Genomic DNA, 17,433 nt, shown 5'->3' on the forward strand with positions numbered 1-17,433 from the left:
TTGCTGTGAGGCAGAATCAGAGACTGAGACAGCAGGTACTGAGATAGCATCTGAGGGAGAGGACAATGGAGCAGAATCTGGGAGTGATTTTTCTTTAGGTGGAGACCCATCCAACGACACATCTTCCATTGATTCTGAGTGAGACGATGAGGACAGTTGTGTTGTCCCTTTGGAAGCACAGTCTGTGCAGTGGGACAGCAGCTGGGTTAGCTCAACCCAGAGAGCAGATGCTTGCAATGGCAAGCACAGACAGAGTACTCTTAGCACCCCCAAATTTAGATCAGCCCCAAATTCCACCTTTTTCTGGTTACGCTGGATTTAAAGTAGATACAGCCAACTTTTTGCCTGTCGACTAAGTCCATCTCCTTTTGGATGTTGACTTTCTTCAGCAAATTGTGCTGCAGACAAGTTTGCGTGCAGAATTATTTCTGAGGGAGGATGGAGGCACTCCAGGGCTCCATTCTAGGGCATGCCAGTAGACTCTCACTTCCCTGGCAGAGCTGAAGATATTTTTGGGCCTTACGCTCAAAATGGGGTTAGTGCAGAAACCCACCTTGCAGTCCTGCTGGACGACTTGCACGGTTTGGGTAACCCCAATCTTCGCACAGGACTGTGACATGGAAGAGCCCAATCATAGTGTGGTGGCATCAAAATTATCTATCACAAAACAACCTGGTTTTGTGAGGTGGGCACATGCGTTTTGGGTCCTGGGCTCGGCGGCCATATAAGGAAACATACCAAACCCAGATATTTCTGAAAACTAGACACCCAAAGTTTTCTTGCCCAGAATAACTTGTAAAGGTGAAATGTTGAATAAAAACTCTATTTTTCCTTGCATTTGTGTCACACAAACTACAGCAATATGTAGGGATCCACAACATCCCTACCACCCAGCATTTCCCCACTTGTCCTGATAAAAACTCTACACCACTTGTGTGCCTGTGCCTAGTTCCTGCGTTAGGAATGGATCACCCCAGGGTCAACAGTAGACATCATGTAAGGACTACCATTGACTGTCGTGTGATCCATTTGTATCACAAGCACTAAGCCCAGGTACACCAGTGGGGTAGCATTTTGACTGGGACAAGTTGGGGAACGTTGGGCGGTAAGCAGTTTGTGGATCCCTGCATATTCCTGTAGTTTACGTAAAAAAAATGCAAAGAAAAATAATGCTTTCATTCAATGTTTTGCCTTTGCAGGGCATTCTGGGGGAACAAACTTTGGGGAATCCTCACAAGTGATATCTCCCTGGACTCCCCGTGATGTCTCCTTTTGAGAAATGTCAGGGTTTGATAAGTTTTCCTAAATGGTTCCCGATCCCAGGACTAATTAGTACACTCACCTTAGTTATCATTATCGCCACAATACGTTTTGGGACCATCCCTGTTGAGGGCAATTGGCCTACCCACACAAGTGAGGTAACATTTTTATCGGGTGACCTGGGGGAATGCAGAGTGGAAGGAAGTTTGTAGCTTCCCTCAGATTCTAGAACTTTCAGTCACCAAAATGTGCGTAAAGGCTGTTTTTTAGCCACATTTTGAGATTTGCAAACGATTCTGGGTGACAGAACCTGGTCATCCCTTTCCGGATTCCCCTAGGTGTATAGTTTAAAAATAAAAAATAAAAAAAAGTATAGGTTTGATAGGTTTTCCTATGTGCTGGCTGAGCTAGAGCCCAAAATCCACAGCTAGGCATTTTGCAAAACCTCGGCCATTTTCATTGGACAAATGTGATGTGTCCATGTAGAGTTTTGGGGACTTTTCCTGTTGCGAGCACCAGACCTACATTTGTGCCTTCCAAATATAAGATGATGTATAAGAAAGAAGTCATTTTGAGAAATGTCCTGTAATTCACCTGCTAGTATGGGTACCCCCAAATTCAGAGATGTGCAAATAACCACTACTGCTAAACTCCATATCTTGCGCCCATTTCGGAAATACATTGTGTTCCTTGATGCCTATTTTTCACTCTTTATATTTTGCCAGATGAATTGCTGTATACCAGGTATACAATGAAAACTCATTGCAAGGTGCAGCTCATTTATTGGCTCTGGGTACCTTGGGTTATTGATGAACCTACAAGCCCTATATATCCCGCAACCAGAAGGGTCCAGAACACATAACGGTATATTGCTTTAAAAAATCTGCCATAGCTGGAAAAAGTTACAGAAGAAAATATGGCCAGAAATGGCTGTTTTTTTACCTCAATTTCAATCTTTTTTTATTTCCACTGTTACTTTCTATAGAAATTTCGAAGGATCTACACAAATTACCCTTTTCTGAATTCAGAATTTTGTCTTCTTTTTAGAAATTTTAACTGTTCGGGATCCAACATTGGTTTCACACCCATTTCTGTCACTAACTGGAAGGAGGCGCAAAGCACATAAAATAGTAAAAATGGGGTATGTCCCAGTAAAATGCCAAAACTTTGTTGAAAAATGTGGTTTTCTGATTCAAGTCTGCCTGTTCCAGAAAGCTGAAAAGATGGTGATTTTAGCACTGCAAACCCTTTGTTGATCCCATTTGCAGGGAAAAAACAGATGCTTTCTTCTGCAAGACCTTTTTCCTATTTATCCCAAAAACCCAAATGTTAGCTGTGTTTTGGCTAATTTATCAGTCTGCTCAAGGGAAATGCAGAATTTCTGGACACCTTTAGAATCACCAGGATGTTGGGAAAAAAAGGATGCAAATTTGGCTTGGATTGCTTATGTGGACAAAAAGTTATGGAGGACCTAAGAGCAAAGTACCCCAAAGAGACAAAAAAGTGTTCAGCATTGAGAGGTGGAAAGGCTCAGCAGCTAGGGGGTTAAAAGTTCAACAGTGTTGTACTTATATCCCTGATAGCAGTAAGGAATTCATGAAATACATTAAGAACATTACTGAACTGAAAGAAGACTTAAAAGAGCTAGAAGTAACAGGTGCATGGGAAGCCATAGGTAGAAGATTTTGGCAAATGGTTTGGAAATTTAGGGAGTGGAATTGCTGGAAGCATCTTGAGACCTTTGTTGATAATTGCTCTTTGTGGACTAATTATACTTACAAAGGATATAAGAGAGTACAAATTGAGGTGCAAAAAAAGGATTAGAGCAGACATAGAACTTGAAACTAGGCAAAGCATATATTATGATGACATGAAGCAGTTAGAGCAATCCAGATGATCTTTCCTGGATCAACCTCTGAGATTTTGATTTGTCTGCCTGATAAGAGACTACAGTTTGATGTGATGGCTTGAGTAGCCACCAGAGGGGGGGACTGGAACAGCATATATTTTGCTGCAACCCCTGATGTCATAATCATGACTTACATGTATTCATAAACAAACAAATTAACATGTTTTAACATTGACTAATGTAAAGTGTGGTGCACTCGACATCAGTACTGAAGTACATTCACTGTAGTGTTAGGAGAAATGTATATTATGTGCCTTAACTTTATTAAATGAAGCATAAACATTTAATATAATTTCATCACTACCCTCATGTTATTCGAATGTCTTTGCATTAGAAACTATAACAATGTATGTGATATGTGCATTAAAATGTGGTAATTTAATGTTGAAATGTACTTCACATCTAAGCTCATGAAGTCTGCATTTATATTCCATTGTAATTAGAAAACCTGTTTGAATTTCTATAATTGACATTCACGTAAATGTAGAAATTAGTATTTGGACAGTATAACGTGAGTTTACATGTGCGTTGCTGAATAATGTTTAACGTTGACATGACTGCATTTCTTTAACATGGGAAAGTGTTATTCTGACGTGCCATTTCATTGCAGGTGCATTTACATGAAATATTAGTGTGAAAATATTAGTGTGGAAATATATGTGTTATTGATTTATTAATAGAGAGGGTGAGGGACAAATCTTGAAAGGAGAACACAGACAGACCAGGAGTGAGATGACTGTTCCTTATTCATACATGTAGTAAACGAGGTCCAGACGATCAAGGATAACAAAGTTCTCAGGACTGGTATGAGAAAAGGAGCTAATGTTGCAGTTGCACTGTGGGACAGGAGACTACAATGGAGCTCATTATTGCGTGATCTGGAGGGTGTTACCTATTTGGGTTCTGTGGTATTAACTAGAGATTTCACTCTTTCCCTGGACTTTGAAAGATACAGACCTCTGACTTTTCCCCTTTGTCCCTATGCTTTGCTGAGTGTGACTTAGGCTTGCACTTCATTCTCTTAGAAGAATCCTGACAGAGCTTCTGAAATATTGGCATCTTCTTTCATTTTCTCCATTCATTTTGCACTATTTTTTCCTCTTTGCCTTTTTGCCATTTTGTCTCTTTAGTTAGATTTTTACTTCTTCAAATTGTTTAGACTTCTAGGAGATTTCCCTTATTTGCCCCTAGTTAAATTAGGTAGATGATTTCAACTAGCACTAATGTGCAAGAAAACTGATCAGCAATTGTTTTTAGAGCACCAAATATTGCTGCTGATATTTTGAATTGCTGTGACAGACGTTCTGGTTTGTCTTACGCTAATTTGCCTACATTTCTTCAGAAGATTTGACTACCCAACTTCTATTCTGCATCTTTGCAGTATGTTTTTGAGATTGTTCTATATTAACTTGAGTGTTAATTTGTAATAAAATCCTTTAACTTTAACTTTAATTCCGATTTTGATTTTCATTGTGTGGCCAAATTGGTTACACTGTAAGTTAATGATGGCTGATTGGTATCAAATTTCCTAGTTAATCCCTTTGAGGGAACACAATAGTGTATCTCCTCAAGATTGGAAAATATAAAATTCTCCATCAGAGGTCAAATTTTAAACACCCTGGGGTAGTTCAGCAGGTAAATGCAGTCACAGGAGTTATATGTGCATAAAGTCCAGATGCCAGGTTAATACTCTTCTACAGACATATGCACACCCCACAACCTTTGTAATCTACCTTTGTGGGGTTAATACACTAGCTCTGACCATGGCCCGTATACAGTGACAGGTTGTGTCATATTTTGCTCTACTGGAAACACGAGTCACGTACCTCAGAGAGGCTGGTGTCCACCGAGAAAGTCCATGCTAGAGGTTTGCATAAGGGAAGATGGTGTTTGAGAAGCCGGTCAGAGTCAAAGATCTCCTCATTGAAGAGCAGATTGAAGTGATTTTGGCCTTTGAGCAATAGGACCAGAAACCAAGGGCGCCTCGTCCATGGGTGGCTGGTCCTGATGTCCATTGCTCAATTATGAAGTGTCAGAGGGTGTCTCGAAAGATAGAAATCATTTCTGTTTCAGAAAAATATCTACACCTCTTCCTAAAGACGGTCAAACTGCGGTTTTAGCATTACAGAGTTAACTATGGGTCTCCAAATAAAGCAGAAGAAATGTTCATCCATATTTTAAAGCAAATAAATGCATAAGAGCAGAGGAAACACCACCCCTCACGGACTTACAATTTAACCACACCACCTGTGCTGGATGTTCAAGTGTATCTGAGAGAGGTCAGGCGGGGCCAAAGGAGGGAGCAGAATTTAGGCACAGTGATTGAAACAATGTATTTGGCGGCATCAGGTCACCATACAATGACTTCCAGGCCCGCCAGCAGGCTGAACTGTTTGGCAGGTAAGAAATGCACAGATTAAGTACCACATGCGAGGCTTTTATATGAAGTTTTATCGGAATGCCCACATTGTGCTAGGAAGCTCCATATTTGTGACTAATGCATTTTAGTGCGGTGATGCATCCACCAGCACTAAAATGTGTTAGTTTAACCCCAGATGTGTGGTTATTTGGCACGGCTGCAATGTATTGAGTCACCTTGTCATCTTCCCTGGCACAGGGAAGGCTGCAGTAAGCCAGAGGGCTTTCAATTAAATTTTGCCTATGAATTTCACCCACCAGACAGGAAATACACTATTTTTCATCATCATCATCACTTTATTTCGGTAAAAATATACCATACAAGCACAATACAAAACATTTAAAAAAGTAGAGATAGATCATAGAAATGTTAAAATTTAAAATAGTACCCTAAAGTCGTAGAAAGTTAAAACAGTGAAGTACAGTACCTAAAAATTTACATAAGTGTACACATATAATAGAGGCGTTCAATATTAATTGTACATTGTCTAAAATATATTGCTAGCCATACATTGTAATTCACAACTGTGAACTGTGCTGTCTGCTACTAATATATGTAACTAAAATTTATTTTTGTTAAATCCCAAGTCTATAATGCCAAATAGATTCAAAAACATTTGCCAAGGAACACGCCAGTAGCACAGATGGATCTGATTTAAATATTTTCAGAGCCAGTAAGCAGTTCCTAAAACCCATTCGTTTGCATAAAAGGATGATCCATAGAGCCCTCTGTGTACGGTATGCAGGACATTGGAAGAAGACCTGGATTAAGGATTCATCGTTCTCACAACCCATTGGGCATGATTTGGACCTGTTGGTTGTATTGGACCATTTATAGGTTAGGGTACACAAAGGAAGAGACCCTATTCTGAATCTAATATACAGGGCACGTGCAAGTGGGGAAAGTAAAATATCCATAAAATGCTCAAACTCATAGTGGCATTTAGTTTGTAAAAAACTGCCAATCATGGTAGAGGACGAAGCTTCTACCAATTGCGATGTTTGGGCATTAAGCCAAAAGGCATCCTTCAAGACCTGTATAGCATTTTTTGGAATAGAAGAAGGGTCCTTCCAGTAGTTCCCCAGACCAAGAGAGGAAAAGGTCCACTCTACATAAGAACACCACTTGTTTTTTGAGGTAGAATTGGTGCTCATCAGGTTGGTCAGCCCAAGTCTATATGGGATAAGAGAATGTACTGACCACAGATGGATCCAGAACAATAATGGCCTTAGGGCAGCAATCTGGCTAATTGAAAAAAGATTTAAGTCCATTCGGATAGGCAAGGATGGAGTGCTAGAGGGAACTCTTAACAACATCTTTAAAAAAGAGTTTTCCACCCTTGCCAAATCCTCCAGATTGCAATGGCCCCACAGTTTAGCCCCATACAGCTCCCCCCCCCCCCCTTGCTTGAGATTTGTATATTTCTAGAGCAAGAGTCATGGAAAATCTGGGGGATCTAGCTGCAAATCTCACAATACCGCCCACCCTTTGTTTCAAGCACATTGCTGACTTCTCGAGATGGGCATGCCATTTGTGTGAATCTTCAAATTTTTATCCTAGATAATCAAAAGCACCCACTCTTTCCAATATGGCACCCTCTAGGCGAATGGGTCTCCTCATCTTTTGCTTTTTATCCCCAAACACCATGTATTTGGTTTTTGTTGAGTTAATTTCTAAACCATATTCTTTACAAAAGTCCATAAAACACATAAGCAAATTAGAGAGACCCGTAGCCGTTTGTGATATTAGCATGGTGTCGTCGGCAAATAGGAGACATGGGATCTTTTGCCCTCCCATTCTAGGAGCATCACCAGAACATTCCTAAAGATAGAGGATACAGGCATTGATGAATAAAAGAAATAGTGTTGGGGCAAGTACACAGCCCTGTCTAACGCCACGATTTGTGGGGAACTCTGATGTTAATTCACCTTTCGGGCCCCATCGAATTCTAGCATAGTTGCCAGTATAAAGATCTATAATTATGTTTAACATGGGACATGGAACCCCAACATTGCTCATGACTTCCCACAGATTTTGGCGTGGAACAAGGTCGAAGGCAGATTTCAAGTCTACAAAGGCCACAAAAAGATGACCTGATTCCACGTCAACTGTTTTCCATTTGATGGAAATGAAGTGGAAGACCTGGTCAATTGTACTAACTTTGTCTGTATACCCGGCCTGGAGATGACTAAGTGCTTGATTGTCCACTATCCATTTTTTCAGCCTATTTAGTAGCTGGTAACAAAATATTTTAATAAGTTATCTAAGAGGCTGATGGGTCTATAATTCCCTGGTATGTCCCACTCCCCTTTCTTATGTATAGGCACAATGATTGCCTCCTTCCATGAATCGGGATAAGATCTATTTGTCAGAACAGCATTCAAGATCCTGTTTATGTACGGACTCCAGTTGTTCAAATCTGCTTTGTACATGTGATTTTTGGACAGTGATACACTATTTATATGCAGTTTACCACAATACACGGCAATTATTGTGATGCAAGGCTGGACTCCGTAGCATTGACAGTTGCAGCCGGGAGCTAATCTAGTCACTGTCCCCGAAGAGTCCATGGCCGAAATACACGCTCTATTTATAAAGTTCTTTCCTACGTGCTCTATTCCTTCCTTGCGGTCCTTATTCATGTTGCTTTCACTTTCCAGATCTCTCTATGCAGCAAGCCGCAGCACCAGTTAGTAACCATGACAACCACCCCAGCGCTTATTCTGGGTAGCTGCCTAACGCTTGCTGGTCAAGAGTCCAGGCAGGATTAAGTTAACCCTTGAGGAGCCAGCGCTGGACAGCATCCACTCAATTATCTTGAGCAAGCCAGGCTGTCCTCGAAAAGAAGACTTTCTTATGTGTGACAATTATGTTAACTGTGAGGATGGGGGGAATATTACTAAAGTGTCCTTGGTCTAACTCCTGATGAGTGATACGTGGCAGGACTCCGTGCGAGAAAATGGGAAGAGAAGGGAAGAGTAGCATACTTTACCTTTGTACCTGAAACAGGAAAAAAAGAGTGTGATGAAAGAACGATAGTCACTGTTATTTATGCCATGTGCATTGATTGATGGCTAGAAAAGAGGCTGATATGTACTCTTGGAATGTGTAGTTTACAGGCCGTTTGTTCGTTTATACGATTTAAAGGGGAACATGAACACTTGTTAAACATTGAGTTTGGAAGATTAAAGAGGAATAGCATAATCCTCATTTTAGTCCCGATAGAATCTGATAATAACCTCTAGGAGCTGATGGTTAAGGCCGTTGGCCTAATTTGGAAAGTAGTTGGCTAAAACAACAGGCGAATGTCCTATAGCACTAAATGTGCTAATAATGTACATACACAGGAACTCCCAGTTTGTCAAAATGTAATGCAACATCTGGAACTGTTAAAGGTATCACAGATGTTGAACTGTATTTAAAGAGAAGTTGCTTTTTTAATATTTTTATTACAATTTTGTAATTTCTTTTTTCTCATAATTTTGCTTTCTAGTGCTGTCAAAGGAAAGACTCCCCAGGTTGGGGACAGAGTATTGGTAGAAGCAACATATAATCCTAATATGCCATTTAAATGGAATGCACAGCGTATTCAAACTCTGCCAAACCAGGTAAACGTACCAGCGTGTATCGCATTGTAAGTACTTCGGTGTCTGTTATGACCTGCTGTCATCGAGGACAAAAGCCTGCTCCCGTGGATTCGAATTTAACACCTTATCAGATAGAATGAGTCGCTTTTCTTAAGAGCCTGTGTTGATGGTTGTAAAAACAATTATTTTTACCTTATGACTCAGAAGCAACTTTAGAAATGCTCTAGTCTTTTTGATGTGGGTCTATGTCATACTTAAAGAATGCGCCTGTCAGCTTCTGTGTCACAGGCCTAGATAACACTCCAGGCATGGTTTGGTTAGGCAGACACTTGCAGAGCAAGCAGTTTACCTCACACTGTGTGTAATTTGAGAATGCTCTAACAATATCTTTAAAATATTATACATGGAGGGAAATTGTGCTGTAGAGAGATAGCAATGATGATCCATGCAAATGACCCGGAGTCCAAAATACAGTGGTAATTACAAATATCTATATAGAGAGGACTGACTCAATTTAGAATTTATCATTGTATGCAGTTATGCTGATGCACACTCTTACTAACACCATCTTAATGTTTGTGTGTGTAGGCAAGTAATGAGTTGGAGCTTGGTGTTGTTTTACTATTTTTTAACCTAATTAATGAATTTTTGTGTACTTGGATTATATTTTTGTAATGGTTTTAAATACCTGCACAAATCGTATTCGTCATACTGTAGGTGTACTTGACCTTAAGTTAATTGCATCATTTTGTCATTATCATTACCTTCACAACATATTCCTTGCAGAACCAGGCTCAACCTTTGTTGAAGACTCCAGCATCTGTACTCCAACCTATTACACAGCAGGCTTTCAGCGTGCAGCCTCCTCCACCACAACCCCAGTCCATTTTACAGGCTCAAATGTCAGCAGCTTCAATTGCACCCTTGCTGCACGCTCAGCCTTCCACATTGTTACAGCAACAAAAAGGTATGCCATTTCTTATGTTGCGCTCATATGTGATGTTCTCCAACGTTTGAGAACTCATAGATGTTCATACTTTGTATATAAACCAGTTACAGCAGTTTTCATGGTTTGGGATCGGATTCTGAAATTCTGGACAACTTGCACCTTCCTATGCCGAAAGAAAGGATAATCTTAAACTCCAGTGTCTTGATGTTATGCTCTACTTTCTTGCATTGCATGCTGATTATTTTTCTCAACAAAGAGCTCTATTGGTTTAAAGTTATGTCCTTGATATTAAATAAAATGCAACAAAATATATAAAATGTCCAGTTGTCAGGAGAGTCGTAAAATATTTTATTCCTCATGTAGTGTGAGGTAATCATATTCTTTATCAGCCACGCGTGACATTACAGTGCCAGCTGAGAGCTAGAAATTCATGTTTTTTTGCCTCCACTGAAGAATAACGAAGTGCCTACTGAATCATTTTTTAGATATACGCAGTTTGCATTTGATTGACAGTTTTTCTGGGGTTTTTTAATGTTTAAATTGAAAAGGTATTTTCTTGGTGAATCGTTTTACTTACTGTTATCTAATATGTAACTTTCAAGTCAGCTGAAGCCCTTACAAACATGTTCTCTTTCTAATGGAAAAACACTCTTGGAAGGCCTGTCCAAATGTGAAGAAATAAAGTATAAAGTTCCTTTAATATTACTACCTTCTAACGTGAGTTTCGTCGTCCTGTTCCAAGGCCTGATGCTCAACACCCTTGATGTTGCCTTGTATCTTGCATGATTAGATTTTGGCGTGAGTCTTAAAGATTCTGTTTTGTAATTCAGATAGTTGCAAATTAAAAATACAAAATAAAATGCACAATCTACATTGGAAGGAAAAGAGAAGCTGGGCCCTTTTAATTTTATAATTTCACTTCGTATTTGTTAGTAAACCAATGGTCGCCGGTAACCATTAAAATAAATCCCCTAACCTCGCTTTCTATGCTGCCCTTATTCATGGTTCACCTTACACAGCACCAGTAACTCAAAATGAAGGTATCTACTTCATTTTGAACACGAAGCAATGTTTGGGCTAAAGAACACTTTATCAGAATGTTGTTGGAAAAACAGAAACCGTCTAAACGGCCTTCACAAAAATCTTGTGACCTGACTGTGTCTTTTTTCAGGGTCATTGTAATGCACTTGAATGTTTGAAGGCATTTACTGTGTCCAGTGTCACTTTGTTCTGTAATAACGGTGATTAATTTGTATTTGTCTTCCTATTGTTATTGTATTTATTATTTTGATTTTGTTTTTATATATTTTTGTCAGTAAGCTATTTGAATCCTTGATATTTCTTTAGGTGTTGGCTGAATCATATGGAATACTAATAAAAATAACTTGGAGGTTGTACTGCTGAACTCATTATGAGACTGGAAATTAGAGCAGTGCCAAGAAGTGCATTCAATGTTGTATCCTGTACTGAGGGACAGGACCGTGCCTGTGGATGAGAAGATCAACTTGCGACAGGACAGTGCCAGTGTAGTGAATCCTATTTGGCTTTATTGTGAATCAGGAGACAGCTTAACGTTTTGACTTGCAGGCCTGTGGCCTGTCACCTAGTGACTTTTTACCTATTTAGCCTGCTCTGTTTTAGCGCTTTTATTTAATTATTTCTTACAAATTGCCTGCTATGTTTATAGTTAGGAAGGTGATTTAATTTCACGTTCTCAGTGCCACTCTGTGAAAGGTGTCACTATCAGCGTCAAAGATTAGTGATATACGTAGGTATTCACATCATGTACTTTCCCACTTACGTGTGACAGTAACATAATGTACCTTTCAGGGAACTGTTTATATAATTGCAGCCCCAAGCATGTCTTCTTATATATTGTTTGGGAACATACCTGTGTCAGGGGTCCTACAAGATCTGTATAAATACATCTCAAGCAGACAGGGTGATCAGAAGGATTCCTACCAGATGCCATCAACACTATCTATGCTACACGTCGCCCTGATGCAGACCCAGCCTTCGTGTCCCCACAGAGTCTGATCTAGAGACGTCATTCCAAGGTAACAAGGGTTGGGGGCTCTTCTCATTGACATGGTACTGGCAGATTAGGTTTAATACACCAGAGAACCAACAGATAATATACATTGACAAATTTATGGAAGTCATGTTATGCTCCGTGCTGGATGACACTGCCTTCTCAAAACAATTTGTTTAGGAAAGAGCACACAGATTCCTCATGCTGAGAACATCACTCAGAAGCCACCAAAACCCCTCATAGCCGGAATCCTCAAATTTAGCAATAGATGGACAGCAGTGCGCATGGTGAGAGAAAATGGCAACCTTCACAAGTACTCAAATTATGATTTTTCCAGACACTTCTTAAATAGTGCAAGCAAAATGGGTATCCATCTTGGACATCAAGAATGCCTTGTGACTTAATTCCATGAAGTATGCAATGTTATTTCTAGCTAAACTCCAGATTTTGTCAGAAGGTAGTGTTCTCTTTTTCACTACTGTGATCTGAATTCCGAAACAAGCAGCCGCAAAGAGGCCTGTCTGCAACATCCGCTGGATTAGTTGCTTGGACCCTCTCATAACCACCAATTGGTGACACATATCCAGGATATAGGGACATAGGTCACATCTTTTTTCTTGGCAGTGCCACCTTAAACTTGCCCAGAAGATCCACGCCCCACCATATCACTGAGCAGAAATTCAGAGATGCTTTCCTCAGAGCCTTGCACCTGGTTGTAATTACCTTATCAGAAAAGTCAAGCGGAGGAATGGGTGAGAAGGAACCCAACTCTGATTTTTGGCGGGTAGTGATCTTACATTTCATGTTGTGATTTTAGTTAAAAAAATTATGTCGAAAGATGCTATAAGTAAAAGAACATGGTAATGTCAGTGTTGCTAGCAAAGGTACACTTTGGGGATGTCAGCAGGTTGAGTATTAATTGCACTGTGGGCCGGGTTTAGTGGATGAGGCGGTTAGGGTATGACCCCCAGAGCGTGATCACTTTCACATAGAAGCTCTCAGGTTAACACTTAAGGTTATTAGTTGTGAGAAAGGAGGCATCAAGGTAGGTATTGTGGGCGGAGACATTTGGAGGCGGTGGCATCACATTTATTGTCTCATACAGAGTTCTTCAGATGCTAAAATTGTGGGACACAAATGTCAGTAATATTTTTAAGGGGATACAAAGGGAATCTCATGAAAGATCTTAGACTGAGTGGAGAGGGGTAAATAGGGTTTAATGTCATAGGTCAGGCTTCTCACCTTGAATGTAAGGTACCTTAACAGTTTAGCACAAGTGTGGTAATTCTGCCATACCTGATTGAACACAATCAGCGTATTCATTAGGACAGATTCAATGCCTGGTGCACAATAGTAACAGTTGGAGCAATTGATGAAGAATGAGATGATCGCCCTAGAGTAACCACCAAACTTTCTATATTGTTTGTGGATTTGTCATGCAGGGGAAGCCAGGCCCAGGGCATGGGCCGTCTCCCTGCTGTCCCTGAAGCATTGTAAGGAAGAATTGTCTTTCTTTCCAAATATAAAAGTCATGTCCGTAAGTGTAGCCTGGACATCATCTGAGAATCCAGTGGAACACACCTAAGCATGTTGATGTTAAGTGACAGATTCCAATAGACTGAGCCACAGTGTCTACAGAGTTAAAGCTATGTTTCATTAAATGTTTATATCTGTGCGGACATTTCTTATGGCTCACAGCCATCAGCCTACCAGGACAGATGAAGTCATTCTTGGCTCTGGTGTGTGATAGATTGTATGATCTCAACACTGAATCTGATGGCTGGAGTGGAGATGAACAAAAATATGCAATGCCTTCCTAGCAATCGGGAGATGAATGGGAAGTCTAATTTGTTTAGGTGGTGCTCACTCATAGGATGTGAACATTTGTGATTTAGGAAGAGGCCTCCGTGTTGGAGAATAATTTTCTTAAATCTTTATATAGGAAAAACAAAACGTTAAGAAAATTAAAGACAAAAAAGTAAATTTTTACTGCATTGCTACTGACTTTGGAGAATAGAGATGCAGAGGGACGATCTTTTTTCACTCTTCCTTGGAATGCTACAAGAACAGCAGGGTGGCGGTCAATGTCCTGGGTCTGTCTTCCCCTGCATGGCAAATCCATCAATATTATAGAAGGTTGTTTGATTACTCTGGTGCTGTGAAGTCTTGGCAGTAGCAGTCATCTCACTGTGAAATGCCTCTACAAGTGTATCCCTCCTTTCTAGAGGGTGTCGACAGCACAAGATCCACTCCTACACCCTCTGTGGGCTCTGCTGCCTCTAAACCCCTATGATTCCCCACCCATCTTTTATGATGCCATGTTTGGGGGCGTGGGAGGGTCTCCATTCCTTCACTTATTGGAAGATTATGATGGGCCACTGGGAAATCTTGATGATCCCCTAGGCCTACACCCTTTTCTTCACCCTGCACTAGTTAAAAGTGTGCTCACAAACAAGTTCATTGATCTCGGAGTCTTCGGTCCTTGCCATATTGGAAAAAGAGGTCATGAAGTGGTCTATTTTGAGGGGCGTGGCTAAGCAGCAAATGGAGTAAGTGGCGGGGCACCAGAGCTCTGGGGTCCCATGGCCAGATCAGAACCCCCACAGATTATCTTGAAGGCGAGCGAAGTGCGGGGCACGTACACTTGACCCCCGAGGAGGTCGGGGGCTTGGTGATTGGGCCCCCTGCAGGCGGCAACCAGACGAATCTGAGGTCTGGGGGGAGCTGCGCGGCTCGTGCAAGATGGCAGCTGGTCGGCCCGGCCTCGCTCCTCGAGGCTGAATTAGAGGACGTGGGCCCCATCGCCGCTGAGAGAAGGAGGAGGCTGGGCCCAGTCGGGTCTGGGCACCCAGGTTCCTGGTGGGCCATGGGGCGTTCTGGCTCAACGGTGCTGGCAGGGACCCATGCGAGTTTCCGATCGCTCGGGTCAGGCCCCCAGCGGAGGCATCCTTCGTGCTGTGGGTGAGTGCAGCACGCTTAACCTGGGACGGTGCTGGAGGGCCTTGCCGGACTGGAGGCGGACGGCCCGTGGATACAGGCGCTCCTGGGGCGGCGACTGTTGGGCCAAGAGGCTGAAGTGACGGAGCGCTGCTGCGGGGAATAGGAGCGGACCGCCGCGGAACGCATTGGTGACGGTGGCCACCTGGAGCTTCCGGTATGCCTAGCAATAGTGGAGGCCCCGGTTGTGCAGGGGGGTGGAAGAGCAGCCCCTGGGGGGGGGCACCCGAGGAGCCTGGCTGGAGAAAAGGGGGCCAACTACAGGGGGCCCTGGCTGCAATGATTGCTGCACGGCGAATTAAAGTGAACTTCAGCTGCAGCATGTAACAAGAGGAGGCCCCGGAGGACCCACTGTGAGGACTGGACTGGTTGAACGGGTTGGGCCACGGAGACACAGGATACTACTGCAAACCTCTATGGATAGAGCACAGATTATGGAATCACATCTGGCAAGGGAGTTGTCCCTGGCAAAGAGACCAGTGACACTGAGAGCATTGTGGAGAGTAATCCCCAGTGGCGGAGAGGGAAACGACGTAACAAGGTGATCCGATGCCATGCTCTCACTTGCACTGTGGAAGGTGGGATTTTCCAGTGCATCCCGAGCGGACTAAGGGAAGAGGGACAAGCATGAAATTGCTGATTGGACAGGCCCCTGCCCATGAAATAGCCAGGACATTGCCAACTAACAGCGACACGACTGGAGTTCACACCCAGTCCCTATCGAAGTTCCAAGAGAGGCCAGGACTCCAATTTCACTAGCCTGCAATGGTCAGCCTCACTGCGAAGATTTCAGACAGGACCTCATTCTGTGGCGTAAAGGAGAATCTCACACCTGGGCGCTGTAAACCCCTGAAAAAGAGAGTCTACTCCCTCAGGCAGAGGCAAATAGGAAAAGCGACCAAGAAGAAGGGTGGAGAACCGGGGGGGCCCTCACGGGCACAACTAACCAGCGAGATGGTGAAGCCAATACAATCCACAGTGACGTCCGCAGACGGTCACATGATGGCCATCGAAGCCCATCTAAAAGCGCCTGAGCATAGTGCAGAGGATGCCGAGAATAGAGCAAGGCGCAATAACATTAGGGTGATTGGACTCCCAGAAAAAATCGAAGGCTCCAACATGGTGGGATATCTGGAGGAATGGCTCAAATTGGTTGTGACCCCAGAGGGAGCTTTGCCCTTCTTCGCATTGGAGAGAGCTCATAGAGCGCCTGCCAGAGCGCCTCCGCCAGGAGCTCCACCAGGAACAGTGATAGCACAATTTTTTTACTATAGAGATCGAGACACCATACTGCGCCAGGGACGACTCCGGGAAGATCTGAAAGTTGACAACAGCAAAGTATCAGTATTCCCTGACTTCTCTCACGAGGTTCAATGCCAGAGGGCAGCTTTCATATCCATGAAACAAATACTCAGAGAGTTGGAGATCCCATACTCCATACAATTTCTGGCTCGGCTCTGGGTGGTCACTCAGACAGGGGTGAAATTCTTTAATACGCCACAAGAAGCGTGAACTATCACCGAACACTGATTCCAAAGCTATTGTCCAACACAGAAAGAGGAAGTGATGACCTAGATCTCATAGGAGACATCCACAGCCCAGGATTGACCCACCCACACCAGAAGAAGTGCAGGAAGAACGGCAGAAGGTGATGGCGGTGGTTACATCGATGGGTGAGGCCTCAAGGCGCACAATATCCTGAGTCGACAGATGCGTGATGAACAGACAGACTCTGAGAGTGAGACCACAATTTCAACTTGTTCGAGTGTAGTTCTACCAGTGGTCACCCCAAACACTGCAGATGAACTCTTATAAATTAATTAACAGAGCGCAGCAGTGGTGCTCGTCTGGGACCTCCAAACACCGACCAACCAGCCGGCTGGTTACCACCAGGAGCCATTGAGAGTGGCGTGCCTTGCCCCTGTGGACCCGCCAACGGCACCCTTATTGCGCAAGTATGCCTACCCTCCATGGCTAATAGCAAGCTGGGGGGGAGATGGGAGCCGGGAGCACCCGGAGTACCCTGCCGCAGCACACTGGAATCACCACCCCCACTCACAACGTAGCCTGAACATTAGAGGGCATGAGTATTGTTGACTTCCGGTTCTTTGATTGTTTGGGCGAGAACATGCTGTTTTTTGCCCTGGAGACGGGGAGTTGGGGAAAATGCTATTTAGTTACAGAACAGTTTGTTGTGTTGCCTAGATGTCTCACATATGCATACTGCTGTGGAGGGGGCTCTTCTGGAGTGGGCTTGGGATCCTGAAATGCGTCAATATG

At 42.8% G+C, this 17,433-nt stretch overlaps 1 protein-coding gene across 4 annotated transcripts in view; it reads left to right on the forward strand.

Annotated features, from left to right (window-relative positions):
* The window catches only part of CCAR1 (cell division cycle and apoptosis regulator 1), a 1,667,827-nt gene that overhangs the window by 441,564 nt on the left and 1,208,830 nt on the right, over positions 1-17,433 (forward strand). For all 4 annotated transcript variants that reach the window (XM_069240502.1, XM_069240501.1, XM_069240500.1 and 1 more), the window contains 2 exons: positions 9,082-9,196; positions 9,962-10,142. In XM_069240502.1, the coding sequence (XP_069096603.1) occupies positions 9,082-9,196; positions 9,962-10,142 (296 nt within the window). The remainder of the gene's footprint in view (positions 1-9,081; positions 9,197-9,961; positions 10,143-17,433) is intronic.

This window comes from Pleurodeles waltl, chromosome 6, assembly GCF_031143425.1.
Source record: "Pleurodeles waltl isolate 20211129_DDA chromosome 6, aPleWal1.hap1.20221129, whole genome shotgun sequence".
Lineage (NCBI taxonomy): Eukaryota > Metazoa > Chordata > Amphibia > Caudata > Salamandridae > Pleurodeles > Pleurodeles waltl.